General features: G+C 38.3%; 1 protein-coding gene across 1 annotated transcript in view; it reads left to right on the top strand.

The window, feature by feature from the left end:
* Positions 1–17,066, top strand: part of LOC111562872 (contactin-associated protein-like 4) — a 165,124-nt gene that overhangs the window by 57,897 nt on the left and 90,161 nt on the right. The window contains exon 5 of the mRNA XM_055014594.1: positions 4,619–4,822. Coding sequence (XP_054870569.1) covers positions 4,619–4,822 — 204 coding nt within the window. The remainder of the gene's footprint in view (positions 1–4,618; positions 4,823–17,066) is intronic.

The following is a 17,066-nucleotide window of genomic DNA, read 5'->3' as shown; positions in this document are numbered from 1 at the left end:
CAATTCTAATATTTCATTCAGCAGACGCTTTTATCCAAAGTGACGTACACCTCAGAGTAGAAACCACACATGCAAGGATCTAACTGGCATGAGTGCCATAAAACAAGTTTTTGCCAGATGTGCTTTAAAATACAAAATTATGTAAAATTAGAAAATGCAGTGCCTAGTACAAAAGCAATACACTACTGTTCAAAAAATTTGGGGTGTTAGAAATGTGTTCATTTTTGAAAGAAAAGCATTTTTTCAATAAAGATAACATTAAATGAATCAGAATTACAGTCTAGACATTGTTAATGTGGTAAATGACTGATTTTTAATGGAATATGTAATATTCACATAATATATAATGTGTTCTAATGCTACATTGTGTTAGCTAATGGTGTTGAAAGGCTAATTGATGATTAGAAAACCCTTGTGCAGTTATGTTAGCACATGAATAAAAGTGTGAGTTTTCATGGAAAACATGATATTGTCTGGGTGACCCCAGACTTTTGAATGGTAGTGTGTGTTAGTAGGATACGTTACTTAAAGTAAATTAAGTCAGGTAAAGTAAGACTAGAAAAGAAAATTAAGAAGAAAACTGGAAATGATGCTGAAGTATTAAAGTAATATGACTTGAATATAGAATATTGTGCACAAAATTGGAATATTGCATTAAAAAATTATATATTCCACATTACATTGACATGTGCAGGAAATATTGCACCTGATATTTAAGTATTACACATGATAATGGAGTATTGTGCATGAAATATTTCACTATCGTGTAATATTTAAATTTTAGAAATCATATGTTGTTATTTGAATATGTTCGTTAAAAGTCATGCACCTAAAGAATGTCACAAATAAATGCTATACTTTGTAAAATCCATTTTAACATCATACAACTTTAACAGAGCTCATGAAGTATTTCAGTAATATTTGCTCGTATATGTATTCTTACATGTCTTCCATTCATGTAACCACTTTATGTTATATTTTATCCATGCTGTTGAATTCATGTACAGTCATTTGCACCTCTGAATCATTTTACCACCTTATAAATGTCATTTGTTGTCAGTACGATGTTTTACATTATTCTATTCTCAGTGTATTTCATTTTTAATTTTTAAATAGGGCCCAAGCACTGACAGTGTGTCAGATCCTATTGGAATACAAGAAATTAGTTTTTGCCCAAAAGAATCACATTTTTTGAGGGCCTAAACATGCTCAGAAACTCATCAAAATTAGCACACAGATCAGAACTGGTGAGAAATTGTAATATTCCCTGAAATTTGCTCATTTGTGTGGCAAAATGGCTCCATGGCTCCTCCTGCAACATTTGTACCATCTACTATGGGCAGGACGTTTCACCTACATCTAATTTGGTAGGCATATGACGCACCTCAGGGTGCACAAAAAAAACCAGTGGCAGCCATACTCTAAACCCAACAGGAAGTCCACCATTTTGCATTAATTTTGAGATTTTTTGCTCATTTTCAGGGTATGGCACTTACCCTGAACTTTGATCCTTTGAAATAAAAGAGGAAGTGCTTTGGAACTCTACTGTACAAGCTGCAATCTGTCTTAAAACTTAAATGATTGATCGCAGTCCTGCCCTGATGACATCCATATGCAAATATCCATTCACAGTCATAGCGCCACCTGCTGGCAAGGAAAGGACATATTTTATACTTTGATGTCCTATTGTTAGTTGGTTTCCCAGATTCATATTCATTATTCTTTCATCCTCTTTGGATTGGCTCCCAGTTGTTTCAGCCTCTTGAAACTGGCTCCCAGCATGTTTTAGTCTCTTTATATTGGCTCTCAGAATATTTCAGCCTGTTTATATTGGCCCCCAGTAGTGCTGGGCGATATGGAAAAAATCATATATCACGATATGGATTATTTTATATCACGATAATGATATATATGACGATATACTTATATACGATATATTTCAGTTATTCTCTGAAAAGTTTGACAAAAATTTCATTGCTTACTTTTCTCCATGAAACTTCAACCTGTTGCTAGGTTGAGTATCCGAATATCCGAATATTTAGCGATATGGTATTGCAGCAAAATTATTGCAGAAATTGTCTCACATGGGAGCTCCAAAATAGTATGGAGACAAATGTGTCGGCTACGACACACCTAATGATAGAAACCACACATAATTAAAATTGCACTTGTTAATTTAGGGGCACCATTATCAGCTTGTCTGAGAAAATTATCAATTCAGACCAAGTCTCCAAGAGACTTTGATGAAAAAGAAGTTGATCAGTCTCATTATGAAATTCATCAACTCTGATTTCATTGACCTCCAGTTCCCAAAACAAAGAAATACACAGTAGAATCGATTGATAATCATACACAAACATTTATTAACTACTATTACGAGCAAAGAATAAACAACAAGAGACGGTGGATAAATGAATGAATAAATGCAGATAAACTAATGAACTGTGATCATCACTGGAAGCAGTTGGTAGAAAAGGTGATGAATTTAGAATTGCTTTGAAAATTGGACAACCAATTGCAATTTGTAAATTCACCCATTTAGCAGAAGGAAAGTGATCCTTGCGTAGCTTTTGAAGTGGTGAGAAGGAAGTGGCTGCAGGATGTGGAGCTGTGATGATCTGCTGGATGAGTTGGTTCAGGAACACAGTGACAAGGAGGCATGCAGGTTTGCACTGCAAAAGTGTGCCAAAGAAAAAACACCAAGAGTCTAAGCTCATTTTATCAAGAAAAATATTTGTGCCGTTGTAGTCCTTGAGTATTTCTTAAGCCCAGTTGCATTCTTCTAAGAGCCCATTTTTCTAAGAGCCCTGTGTTCTACAAGCCCCATCTTCAAGCTGCCCAAGTAGATTTTTTCTAAAATCCCACTTTTCTTCAAGCCCCTTGTTACAAGTGACTTCTTACAAGCCCAAGTTGAATTTCCTAAAAGCCCCCATTGCATTCCAGTGACTTTCTTCTATATTGAAAGTTTTGGAGCCAAATTCAAATCAGCATCTAACCAATCGTGGATGTGTTCCTCCCAATGGGTGGTGTTGAGCATCACTGTCCAGGAGAGGTCAGAGGCCAAGTACCTTTAAAACTTACTCTTAGTTAAGTCCTTAAATGTACAAATGCAATTATTCAATATTTATGGTGATCACAGATCTGAAATAACACCAGATAGGTGATTAGAATGACACCAAACACAATATGTTTATCTCATATGGTTCCTGAGATAATTCTAAAATGTGTAAGCATAAGAATAAACTTACACATTGTAGACTTTAGGCTACATGGAAGTAAACTTATACCATAGCTGAAACACAAGCATATACATTCATTAATAAGAAAATTAAGACATAGGGAGTATATATGCTTAGAGTAAAATGTCTCTGTCTTTTATGGCTGTGGTCTGTGACAGACAGAAGGGTGCAGTTGGTGTCTTGTTTGTTCCTCTCTACAAACACTTCAGATTTGATATGTTCTTCATCCATACTGGTTCTGATCAATCTGGTATCAGAAACTGAGTCCAGATTGTCACTCTGGTGATGCTGAGTTTCCTTGATGTTCTGGTTTCTAAACTGTTCAATTCATTCCTGTGTAGAAAGTTCTGTGTGTCAGGTAGGGAGATCAGAAGGTCAGAATGCCAATCGTCTCCTGCAGAGGTGTGGTTTTCCTCACAGTTGACACTTTATGACCCTTATCAGATTCTGGTGGAGGTCAGAGGTATCCTATTGTCTCCAAGAGAGCCGTTAGTGGTCCTTTATTAGTAAACATCCTATCAACAGATGTTCCACTTGGAGGTCAACTTTGAGTTAGCTGTCCTCTGAAATGGTTTCTTACCAAATTTCCAGCTTTGGGAAAGGGTCTTTGGAACTTTGTGTGTTGCTCTGGAATGTTCTGCTCCTCAGTACGCTACAGTATTACGTTACATGCAACAAAGTGTCCATACAGTTAAAGCTCAGAGACAGTTAACTGCTTTGCTTTGCAGTTGTGTCACAGATCTGCAGTCACCTACACTCTGCTTGTGTAGATTATGTAACAGAGCATCATAGCTGCTGCTTTTTATCTGTAATTACAATGAACTTCAGTGTTTAGCCAAAAAAAACCAGCACTGATGAGCCCGCTGGATCGTGTGCGTGCTCAGGTTTGAAGGTATCTCAGCTGCTGCTCTTTTAGGATTCACAAGGTTCACAGTCTTTACACCTCATTGCTCCTTTGCACACACTCGCTCACAGACTAACTGCTCATCTGGATTCATGCCAACACGACTCAGTCCAGATCTCCAAGAAAGCAAGAGTGAAGGTGCTATATTTATATTCAATGTGCTCTACAGAATACTGATCCTGTCTTACTAAAAAAAAAAAAAAAAAAAAAAAACACTTCACTTCAGATATGTGTTTATTTCATGCTGGATTTGAAGTATTTCATGTATTTTTACGACTTTGAATCACACATCTGTTGACTACTGTAATCTGACAGCATTTTTCAACAGTCAAAAACTATAACACATTTTTTCTGCTCGGGACAAATATCTGATTACAGTTAAGCCTATGTTTTGATTTGAATGCATCACGGTTCTCTTGCAGCACACTGTAATATACTGATTTATGCTCCATCTCTGTTTTTTTTTGTCTTCCAGCCTCTGATGTGGTGAGTTTTGATGGAGGCAGCAGTAGCGGTCTGGTGTTCAGGAGTCCCGTGTCGAGGAGGACGTCCAGAGATGTTGTTACTCTGAAGTTTAAAACCCTGAGGAATTCTGGGACGCTGCTGCGGGCAGAAGGACGAGACGGACTCGGCTTCAGTCTGGAGTTGGAGAAAGGAAAGCTGCTGCTGCTCAAACAAGGTACAGCACACACACTTCTATAACTCCTGTACTGCAGTTCAGCACAAAATTCTGTATAAAAACTAGACTTATTTGCAGAAGCATCTAAACCAAGAGTGCCAGGATTATGTGGAAGCTGCTGACATTCAGATGAAACAATTTATTACACCAGGAGGCATTTAGTTTTTCATCTTGTAATCAGCAAAACCATTTTGTGCATGTTGCTGCAGAACATCTATATACAGGTCCAGGACAGTATAATCTCCCCTGAAATTACATTCGATTGGTTTTTAGCGGGTGCCGACGTGGACGCTGCCACCTGATTGGTTTAAATCTTGGCTCCCACTCTGCTGCTGCATCTCTGTCTAGTTACAGCTGTGATGGATGGTAGCTGCTCACTGTAGCATGTGTTAGGGCTGGACTCTGAGACTTGATGCATGGCAGGTGTGTGTGTGCACGTGCCTGTGTGTGCACGTGTGTGTGTGTGCACGTGCCTGTGTGTGTGTGTGTGTGTGTGTGCGTGGGTTAAAGCAGAGGTTGTCAGGCTGCCATGCTGAATCATCACCATATGGCTCACCTCTCATCAGGAACCCCATCTGGCTGCTGAGATACTTTATTCATCCGTCTGGCCTCCTTCTCTTTCTCCATTTTGCATCTCTCAGAACAGTCCGTCCCCTCCTCTTTCTTTTCATCTTTCCTTCTGTTTACCTCTCAGCATCTGCATTTCTACAAATCTCTCTTTTTCTGTTACAATTGTCTCCAACTCTTGTGGAAAAAGGGAATCAGATACACAAAGCACAGTATGAGGTTGATTAGTACCAAACAGTTGATTATTACTCATTCAGCTGTTAAAGAACAACATTATAAATTATTTGAGTCTGTTTATGGACAAGTGGTCACTCTCTTTTCACTCAAATTTGGGTCTCCACCAACTCCTGAATTAACAAAAGCTGTATTGTTGCAGACAGTAGAACTTATTGAAAATCTTCAGACTGTGAAAATAATTGTGCGTAGGCTCTTACTATGAGTCTCACATTTGATGCATTGATATTGTAAAAATATTGATTATAGCTGCTTTATAAACACTGTGAATCCTTTTACGCTGTGTCATTTATCTGTTTTCACGGTTTGAACTCTGCCCTTGCACTTCTTTTAAAGGACTGGAAGTTTTTTTTTTTTTTTTTTTATACCTTATCTTTAAAGAGACAGAAATCCATGCGCTCCAATGTGATTTTGGACAATCAGCGTATGATTCTCAAAAAACTAGCAGAACCAAAGGGCTATCAAATCATAAGAGGTGCGGGTTTGGATCTTAGGTGGCAAAAAATTTATATACATTTTCAAAAGGGCATGATTGAAGCCTAATTTATTCCTTTTTCCTCCTCTGACTGATTTAAAAGCTTTATCTCCATCCATACATGCATTCTTTTCTGCCTTTTTTTCCGTCTGAATGTGTCGGCTTCTTGTCTGAACGAGCATCCTGCTTGTTTTTCTGCAAAAATCCTGATGCCAATCCTACTGTGTTGGACTTAGTAACATTCTCATATTATTTTCAAGACGGCAAAGGCCTGAGCTGCATAATGTTCATGTATCTCTGCGTTTTGAAATTTTGTGAAGTGATTTGGGGAGGGCTTTTCCACATTTCAGCTCAATTATTGGACCAAAAACATTACAGTAAGCAAAAGATTCAGTTTATGTCATAAAATCATAAAACACTTCTCATTCACTTTGCTCAAAAATTTTACACTTATTACAAACTAAAATGTCCATGAAAATACAACTTTACTGTTATGAAACAAGTGAGATTATTGACATTCACCCATTATGAATGCAATCCAGGTTTTTACTGACTGAACATTAACAGGAACTGCAATCCAGTTTGTCACCTCCAGCTGTTTTGAAATATTTCCTCTGAGTTTATTAACTACCTGCAGCACCAGACAGCAGCAGGATCCATATAAGTATCTCAAAAGTAAGTATCTCAAAAATAACTGAGCACATTTCTGCACGTGGAACAACAGTAGTAACGTCATTAATTAGAATCACAGTTTATGCACAACATGGAAACAATCTCAGTTTATCAGCTTTTACTATCAGACATTGGTAGGATTTTCAGTGTCTAGGAAATCATAGATAAACTAGGCTATTAGTTTGTATTGACAGTTTAATTAGCTGCTCTTAGGTTTAATTTAGTATATTTTGTATTAAAGTGAATTTTGCATTTCATGATCCAGTGTCCAATTTTACATAAATGACAAATATCGTACGCAGACGGTGGCTTTCTTCATCACTGTGGTTGGTATCTTTGAATGAAGTGACATATCCCATATCTGAAAAGAGCTGAAAAAGTGTTTCACTACAGCTACGCCTTCACATTTACACCATCCAATCAATGCTGAGGGATTAAAGACTAAACCCTTCATACATATTCAGGTTCACTCAGAAATATTGCATTGGCTAAAGAATCCCTAATTTAAGATTTAAAAGGTTAAGTTAACATCATCTGAAGTAAAAACCACATCACCTCTCGGAAAAGCTTCACCACCCTAAAGAGAGGCCACAGCTCAGCGAGAGAAACTCAAAGCCGCCCCTTGAAGAGACACTAAAAAGAGCTCTGAAACTTCAAGCAGACTTGATCTCCTCTGTTCGTCCTCTTCCCCTGCCGCTCTCTTAATTTTCTGATCCCTGTTAGAAATACAGTTTGTCTTGGTTTGTCTCATTTTAACTCCTACTCCTTTATTTTCCCACATCACAGGAGTCTATTTGTCTTTTTTTTTGCTTCAATTCCTCTTGGTTTTGTCTCATATTTTCAACTTTCAACAAGACTATGTATTTTGGTCTCTTGGATATCCTGTTTTTTTTTTTTTTCTTGGCTCACTGCCCTTCATCTTTCTGTCTCTCATTATTTCTGCTTTCTCTCCTCTGTTTTTCTTGTTCTTCCCTCTTGTACTTCTCCCGCTCGTCCTCTTTTGCTCTACATGGGCTTTTTAGGTTATATATTGTGTAATTTAATTCATCTGCTGGGTGCATTGACCCTGAACTCACGCATGGTCTGCTCTGCTGTGCTAACGCTAACACATTCAGGTCTGACCCCCTGGAGCTGATACCGTTTGCTTTATGAGGCAACGCTGAGTAAGAGTCCTTCTGAGGAAACAGAAACACTGTCCTGGAAAACAGAGGAAACAAAACACTTGGGTATAGTTACAAATTTTTCTTGTAACTGTCAAGTGAGTTTAAGTTGATTTTGGTTGAATTTTATATCAGGTCAGTGAGGCAACACACTGTAATAACACTATAGACTGGCATACTATAGAGTTTCTACATTGATTAGCCATGACATTAAAACCACTGGCCTGATGTTGTTTAAGTCAGCTCTCTGAAAACAGTCCTCTGAAGGTGTCCTGTGGTTTCAGGCACCAGGATGTTAGCAACAGATGCTTTAAGGTTTCCGTGGAATGGGTTTGTTTTTGCAGTACATCTCAAAGATGCTCAATCAGATTAAGATCTGGGGAGTTTAGAGGCAAAAGCAACATCTTGGACTCTTCGTCATGTTCCTCAAACCATTAATTCACAAAGTTTGCTGTGAGACAGGCAGCATTATCCTGCTGAAAAAGGCTACTGCCATCAGGAAATACTGTTCCCATGAAGTGTGTAGTCTGAAACAATGGTTAGGCAGATGCTTTAAGTCAACCCGATGTTTCCCAGCAGAACACTGCCTCTTTCACATAGTTTATACTGCTGCCATATAAATAACACCCATGCAGAAATGTGATCCTTCACACCAGGACACTTTTTTCTTATGTTCACATTCCAAATGTCTGCACTTTCAGTGGTGGTGAGGTGTCTGACCTGTCTGCAGCTAGGTAACAAGCTGCGATGCTCTCTGAGTTCCGTTACCTTTCTCTCATCATTACGATTGTCTGTGCACAAGAGTTAGCGAGCAGTTAAGTTGCATCTATTGTTCCTGGGCAGGTACAGAAACCGAGAACAACCACCCAGCAATAAATACATAAAACTATACAAAGCTTAAAAGTCCATCAATGTGAGATCATAAATAAAATCAGAAAGACAATAAATAAAATGTAATAATTGATGGTGACAATAGGCTGCACAATGGTTCGGTGGTGAGCACTGTCGCCTTGCAGCTAGAAGATTCCCGGTTCGCATCCCGGCCTGGGATTTTTCTGTGTGGAATTTGCATGTTCTGTTTGTGCATGTATGGGTTTTCTCTGGGATTTCCGGCTTCCTGTCATAGCCCAAAAATATGTTGAGGTTAACTGATGATTCTAATTGTCCATAGGTGTGAATGTGAGTGTGTCTCTATGTGTGGCCCTTTGATAGACTGGTGACCTGTCCAGGGTGTCCCCTGCCTTCGCCCTAAGTCAGCTGGGATAGACTCCAGCCCATGCGACCCTAATGAGGATTATGCACTGTATAGATAATGGATGGTGATGACAATTTGGTGCTGGTTTTAAAGTCTGAGTCTCTAATGTTTGTTAGAATGGAATTCTACTTTTTCATTTTTAACCATTGGTGCTACAGTAGCTCTTCAGTAGGATCAGACCACATGTTCCAGCCTTTCTTCACCATTTTTATCAGTGACCCTGTCACTGGTTCACCAGTTGTCCTTCCTTGCATCACTTGTGGTAGTTATTAACCGCTGCATACTGAGAAAACCACACAACACCTCCTGTTTTGGAGATTATCTGACCCAGTCAACCAGCCATTACAATTTGGCTTCGGTTAAAGACTTTCAGATCATTACGCTGCTCGTTTTTCCTGCTTCGGACACATTAATGTCAAGAACTGACTGTTTACTTGCTGCCTAATATATTCCACCTCTTTACAGGTGCCACTGTAACAAGACAATCAGTGTTTTTCACTTCACCTACCACTAGTTTTAATGTTGTGGCTGACTTTATATAGAATATGCTACATTAAATATGTTTTTTATGACATGTTGTCTTGCCAAACCTTTTGAATTTTGATTTGTGTCACTGTTTTGTCATTTCTCTGATATTCCTATTAAAGATGCTTTATTCAAAGAGGCACTAAATCAGAATCTTGTCCAAAATGTTCAGGTATTTTCATTTGGTTTAGCGTCTGTCAATGTATTCAACCAAAATGCTGCAACGGTCTTTACTCAGTAATAATCTCAAGGAGTTAATCAGTTTACAGAAGCCTCCAGCAGCAAATATTCAGCTCTGCTCTGTGATTCCTCTTGCTGGCCAAACAGCAGGAATATGTTGATTTTTTAAAGATTTATGAGTACTGTTCAGAACAATAGCATTTCCCCTCTGCTTTACATTCATCAAAATGCCTGTTTGGTATATTGTATCCATATAAGCTCATAACTCAGCTCGCTCCTTTCCGGTTACCTTGCTCATTTTAGGAAGACAAACTAGCTGTTGGTTTGTCGGTCATGCTCCAGAGAATGATGTGAGCTGTAAGCTAAGACATTGGTTTGATGAATTTTGCACATATTTGAAATCTACATTTGCAATATTTGTTCCTGCTCATATTTTTTGTGACGGTTTAGAGGAAAAGGGCCCAAACACAGGACATAGAAGAGCCACCTAAGCTCCAAAAATCATATATTTTACTAAAGCAGACCAGGGTCATACACACAGGATCTGTGGGTGTAGCGGCAATTCCAACAAGAAAACCGGCGAAAACGGGAAAATGGTCAAACGTGGGAATAAACAGGAAGCCACAAACACATGAGGAAAGGCTGGAGCATCAATGACAAACTGGCACCTGAATGAGCAACAGCAGGGAGTTTATTTACTGAAAAGCCTGACTGAATGATTAGTTACAGGTGATGCACAAAACTGGCAGGGAAACAAACAAGAGTCTCACCTCATTTCACTAATTGTGCATCGGCGACTCATCTCTTCATGTCTTAGTGTCTAGACCAGACCTTAAACATGCAAGTAAAGGAGGTGAGGAAGAGACATGAGAAGAGAAGAGTTGGGGCAACTGAGACATCCTGGCCTCAAAGACATCAGTTTAAAGCAACACTGTTTTAATATGCCTAGTAGCAGAGCAGCATCATCTGTCTATTGTTTTCTCATGACCTGCACTCTGTTTTATATCTGCCTGGTAGAGAAGATTTTTTTTTTTTAATTCAGTGCACAACGTGGCAAAATGTAGCAATAATGTGTAGATTCTTTTGCTTCATGCATGCTGTGAAGTATAAAAGAGTCAAGGCCCACAAAAGAGCACTATACAAACTAGAAAAGCACTCAGAGCGCAGTACTCCACCAAGGCTGTTCATTCCCCCATTTGGCAATGCAGCTTTTTTTCTTTCTTTTTTTTTTTTTTTTTTTTTTTTTTTAGCAGTGCAGCATTTGTTGATTTATTTGTTATTGATGATCAGAAATCACAGCAACATAGAATGTGGCCATTTAATATAGATGTACCCACAAACAAAATGACCTTGAGCTGAGCATGGGTGTGTGTTATGCATGTGTATGTTATGTATGGATACCGAATCACGTGACCTAAATATGTAGCAGGCGGCAGGGATTGATGGGGCTCGGAAACACTCCAACAAGTTAATCAATTGTTCCTTGTGTCATTTCCAACAAATAAGTCTCAAAAAATCTGCTGTGGTCGATTTGTAGTAGGATCGCAATCATATGATCATCAGCAGGTAGCTGACGTAGTTTTCACTTGTAGTCATAGTTACAGTGATACCGTGATGCTATCTGGTAATGATACAGTACTTTAACAAATCTGTGGATCAGTGAAGCTGCATCACTGCCAAAATCTAATCACTTGGTCCTTGTGTCATTTCTGACCTTCCCTGAAAATTTCATCCAAATCCATTAGTCCGTTTTTGAGTAATGTTGCAAACAGACAGACAGCGGAAGACAAACAGACATCGATCATCACATAACTCTGCTGCGTTCCTTAGCAGAATAATAAGGATGACAAATATTCTAATTGAGTGATATATTTCTATGCATTTGTCAGTACTGCTCCCAACGTGGTTTGTATATTCCAGCTGTGTGTCCTGCCTCTAATATGCGACAGGTGCATCGTCGCTCATAACTCCTCTAGCAAGCCTCCCAGGTCCTTTCATCTCGAGGTGCATTTTAGTAATTGAGATATTCTTTGGGATATGCACCAAGACTGATTTCCGAACCTACTGATTGAGACACAGTAGGAAGTACACTATATTTAATGAGAGGACTGACTGGACGGTTAATGACAGGCTTTGCAATGGACAAAGGGAGGAAGTAAAACAAACTCTGATGCAGGAAATAACTTTAACAGAAACCTAAAACCATGGCTTCACTTCAGATTGCACATTTTGTCTTTATACTTTATATATCTAGCACAACTGTGTACCGTTTCATGCAGTATTCATACTACTGGGACACACTAATTTGTCAAAACATTGCGCCTCAGGCTTTGAGTGTTGCAGTGTTTTGTGTGTAATGAATCTGTGTGCTCGACACGATAAAAAAAACAAAACAAAAAAAATTGTTATTTTTACAGTAAAATTCCAGAAGCTGTAGCTGCTGGAGCCCTACAATAAAATTACGGTAAAACGGGACGCCCGGATAGCTAAACGGGCTAAGCGGGCGACTCATGTACAGGGGCTGGTCCTCGACACAGCAGCCTGGGTTCGATTCCTGCCCACGGCCCTTTGCTGCATGTCTTCCCCAAACTGTTCTCCCTACTTTCCTGTCTACCTCCACTGCACCTATCAGTAAAAGGCCAAAAACATAACTTTTAAAAAAAAATTACGGTAAAACATTTACTTCATTTCCGGTAAAGAAATATATTATTGCTGTTGATTTTACAGTTAAACAATGTGCTTCATTCAATATATTACTGTAAAAAAAAGTTTTAACTTTTAATTTTTTAAAAATTTTGCTTGAAAATACCATATGAAATAAAGTTTGTGTGACCTATCATAAATATTGCAATATTTTTCCATTATCAGCACAATATTTCACGCATTTAACATGTAATATATGCATTTTTAGCTATGACATATGTGCAAAATTTGTGGTTATGGCTGTCATAAATATTAAAGCATATGTCCATTATTAATACAGAAGTACATCAATTTGACCAGTGCAAACTGTATTTTTTTTAACATGAAAAAAAATGAAAAAATCGCCATGTTACTTGTTATACATATTGCGTCATGTTCCCATTATCAGCACAACAATATGTACATTTAACTGAGAAATTTTATTCTTTTTGAGAAATAAATGCAAAAATTACAGTATTAATGATATACATGTTGTGCTAGAGTAGGGAAATGTATTTTTTCGACAGAAAAAATATAAAAAATACAGTTTTCTCCTGATAAACTTATTCACGGTGATTCAGCCATATATCTATATTAGGCTGAATCACCGTAAATAAGTAAATAAGTATCAAACTGTTTGACTTTACAGATTTGTACCGTTGTGGTTTGACAGTTTTTCACTGTATAATTTACATTTTTTACAGTATTAGTGGCTCAAGCTTGTTTATATGCAAGACACCGTAACATAAATGCACTGAGGATTGTGGGTCAGAATAAACAGAAAAGCATGCTGGCTTTCATACTGCAAAATCTGAGCAGTTATAGTAAAGTTAGTTTATTTATATAGCACATTTCAACAACAAGGTGATTCAAAGTGCTTCACAAGGACATTAAAACAGCAGATGAAAACACAACTATAAAAAGAAAGAAAACATTTATAAAATCATTAAAAAGGTCATTAAAATTTAAGGATGCAGAAAAGTAAAAGAATCAAAAACAAAAGTTGGGAAGCAAGGACATTTTAAAAGTTACACTGCAGAGTTTCTCATAAAATAAGATTTAAAATAACTCTTAGAAGACCTTAGTCAAAAGCAGCTGAGAACAGGTAGGTCTTCAGACTGGACTTAAATGTGCTGAGAGTTTCAGCTGATCTACAGTTTTCTGGGAGTTTGTTCCAAATATACGGAGCATAGAAGCTGAATGCAGCTTCTCCATGTTTGGTTTTCACTCTGGGAACTAATAAAAGACCTGATCCAGATGACCTGAGTGGTCTGGTTGGTATATACTGAGTCAGGAGGTCTCTGATGTATTTTGGTCCTAAACCATTTAAAGCTTTGTAGACCAGCAGCAGGACTTTAAAATCTACTCTCTGAGTGACAGGAAGCCAGTGTAAAGACTTCAGAACTGGAGTGATGTGATCTACTTTCTTGGTCTTAGTGAGGACTCGAGCAGCAGAGTTTTGGATCAGCTGCAATTGTCTGAGTGTTTTTTTAGGTAAACCTGTAAAGATACTGCTACAGTAATCAAGCCGACTGAAGATGAACGCATGGACGAGCTTTTCCAGGTCCTGCTGAGACATCAGTCCTTTAATTCTTGAGATATTTTTTAAGTGATAATAAGCCGACTTTGTAATTGCTTTGATGTGTTTTTCAAAGCTGAGTTCTGAGTCCATCACCACACCAAGATTTCTGGCCTGGTCTGTGGTTTTTAGCTGTAGAGACTGAAGCTCTAAGCTCACTTTTAATCGCCCCTCCTTGGCTCCAAAAACCATTACCTCAGTTTTGTCTTTATTTAGCTGGAGAAAGTTCTGACACAACCACTCATTAACCTCAGGACATCCGGGTATTTTTGCCATACTATATTGGGACAAACTCAATCTTATTTTGGTGTATTATATTGTATGGTAATATGGATATTGAAATACAGCTCCTGACACAGTGGTTGATGCAGGGTGCATCCTGGGATACTTGTTTACCCCATTAATACAGATTGACAAGAACCTTCAATGTAGTATCAACAGCAGACGCAAAACATATAGATAAGTGTATTTTAATCTTGTCGCCTTGCTCGTAAACCAACAAAATAATCTGAAAGCCTCAGTAGTGTGCCACGATATTTGCTTTTCCAAAGTTTGAAAATGAAGTTTGGAGCTGATTGCAATAACAGCAGTCCCTGATAAGGAACGTTGTTGTTTCCCTGCATAATCAGATTTAGTGAACAGGCTATAATGAAACTGCAGACAGGATATGATACAGTGTTACTCTGCAGAAAGTGTTCAGCAGAGGCTGAATGAGGCGAACACAGCCAGTCTGACCCTCGTCGACATTAATAAAAAATGTTGTACCCATTAGCACTTTCTTATCTCCTATTTATCCAAAGATTTTGCTGATTATGCTTGTACAGATTAACAACCACGGTCTCATTTTCCGAGCTTTATGACGCTGTAGAAGCTTCGACAATATTACCAACGTACCTCGAAAGCAGATTCTCACTTGGTGTGCTGTTTGAAAGATGAAGCATGTTTAGATTTTTGTCGACCCCATGACCTTCTTTCCGCACCACCATCACACTAATCTTTAAATTGTTCATATCTGCTGACCCGATCCTTGTTAATATTTTCTATGCGCATTCATGCTCCCATCAGGAAGTAACCTATTGATTTCTGGTGAACCCCATCACAATTCAAATAGGCATCTAGCTCAAGGACTCATTGACAGGGAACAGCATTGTTTTTTGTAATGTATTCTGCACTACGAGTTTTCTGACTTTGTTCAAAAATTCAAAGCACGTTTGCACTTTTCCCTGTTTTAAAGAAAGATATGATCAATGTTTTCTCCCTAATAACCTCAGTGTTGCTAAAAGAAGGTAGAAACACAGAGGAAAATGAAGATAGAGGTACAAAGAATAGGAGGATAAAAGGGGCATCCATTTATTAATACCACATCATTTTCTATTTGCTCACCCTCTGATCTTTCATATTGATCCCTGCTTTCTTTTTTCAATCATTCAAGCTGCAATCAAGTCATCCATCCAGCGAAACACTCCATCATCAGGTCCTCTTCTTCTCTTCTCTACCAGCTACAACATAACAATTGTTCCATGAATCAATTCCAATAAAGAGATCTTATTTGTATTTAAGTTGTGCTATCGTCTCTCTCATATCGATCCAGGCTGTGATCAAATAAGTCATCACAGTAACAGTGTTGACAGGACAGACTTCCTCTGTTTCATGAGCTAAACTTTCTTTGTCTGGATGAAATTGTTTTGTTTTTCATCCCGGCTGCGGTAAAATATATCCGCTCTCAAAATATCAAAGATGAATTTGTCCGTCATCTCCCAGACTTTTTGTTTCCCTCTCTGAAGTTGGAATTGTCACTCCCCAAAGAATACCTAATACATTTTTAATGACCGACTGTATTCAGCTCTTTCTACTCTTCCTTCTCTCAGCAGAAACACAAAGTTTCTCTCTCAGTTCTTTGGGGGATGCAGAAATGCATCTACTCATTTGGACCTGCTGGTGCTCATCTATCATTAATGATGTCTCACCAAGTTTCCTCTGCAGGTTTTTTTTTTTTTTCAGATTAGGCATCATCACATATGTGGCATCAGCTCTCAAATGCTATTATGCAGATATATTCAGCGGTCCCCAGTGTGATGAGAGAGGCTGACCTCGGCATCATCCTCAATGTGGGATGCTATGAAAATTAGGATGTTCATCGCAGTGAAGAAGTTTCTGTTGCACAAAAGGTCAAATAATTCCTCAGTTTACCCATCAGAGAGCACTTGTATACTTACTTTTTAACTATATGATGAAATATATTAATAAAATGCACCATTGTTGGTCTTCATTTCATTTCACAGAACGGTAAAAATCAGGTTTAAGCTTGAGGTTCATACCAGACTTGAGATCAGTTGTGGCTACTCTGTCTTCTGCACCCACCATGTAGTGTTGCTTTCGTCAACGAAAATTATGATGAAATATCATCGTCAACGAACCTTTATCACTTGACGAAAACGAGACGAGACGAAACGTAAATGGTGGTTATGTGATGATAACTATAATAAAATATATAATACAATATTGTTGACGAATAAAAACGAGACGAAATTTGGTTTACAAAATAAAAACTCTGCTGAAATGTCTCTTCATTTTCGTTGACCAAAACGAGACGAGATGAAATAACATTTAAATGTTTAGTTGCGTTTATTATTTTGCAGTATTTCTGTTCCCCAGGAAGTGACGTCGCACTGCGCTGACGCAGGCGACGTCACTTCCTCAATCTCCACTCGTGGCATTATTTAGATGCATCTGCGGTGGGATCATGGCAGGATACTGTTCCCCAGCTTTCGTGCAGCTGGGGAGAAAACGAAGAAGCGACATATGGACATACTTTGTTTGCATACAAGTGGAAAACAAAACGGAATGTGTCGTGGAAAAAGACGGGGAGAAATGCGGCCACAAAATAATGGGGAAAAACACAACAAACTTAAAAA

The sequence above is a fragment of the Amphiprion ocellaris genome, chromosome 10 (assembly GCF_022539595.1).
Source record: "Amphiprion ocellaris isolate individual 3 ecotype Okinawa chromosome 10, ASM2253959v1, whole genome shotgun sequence".
Taxonomy (NCBI): domain Eukaryota; kingdom Metazoa; phylum Chordata; class Actinopteri; family Pomacentridae; genus Amphiprion; species Amphiprion ocellaris.
This window is presented reverse-complemented; position numbering and strand designations above follow the sequence as displayed.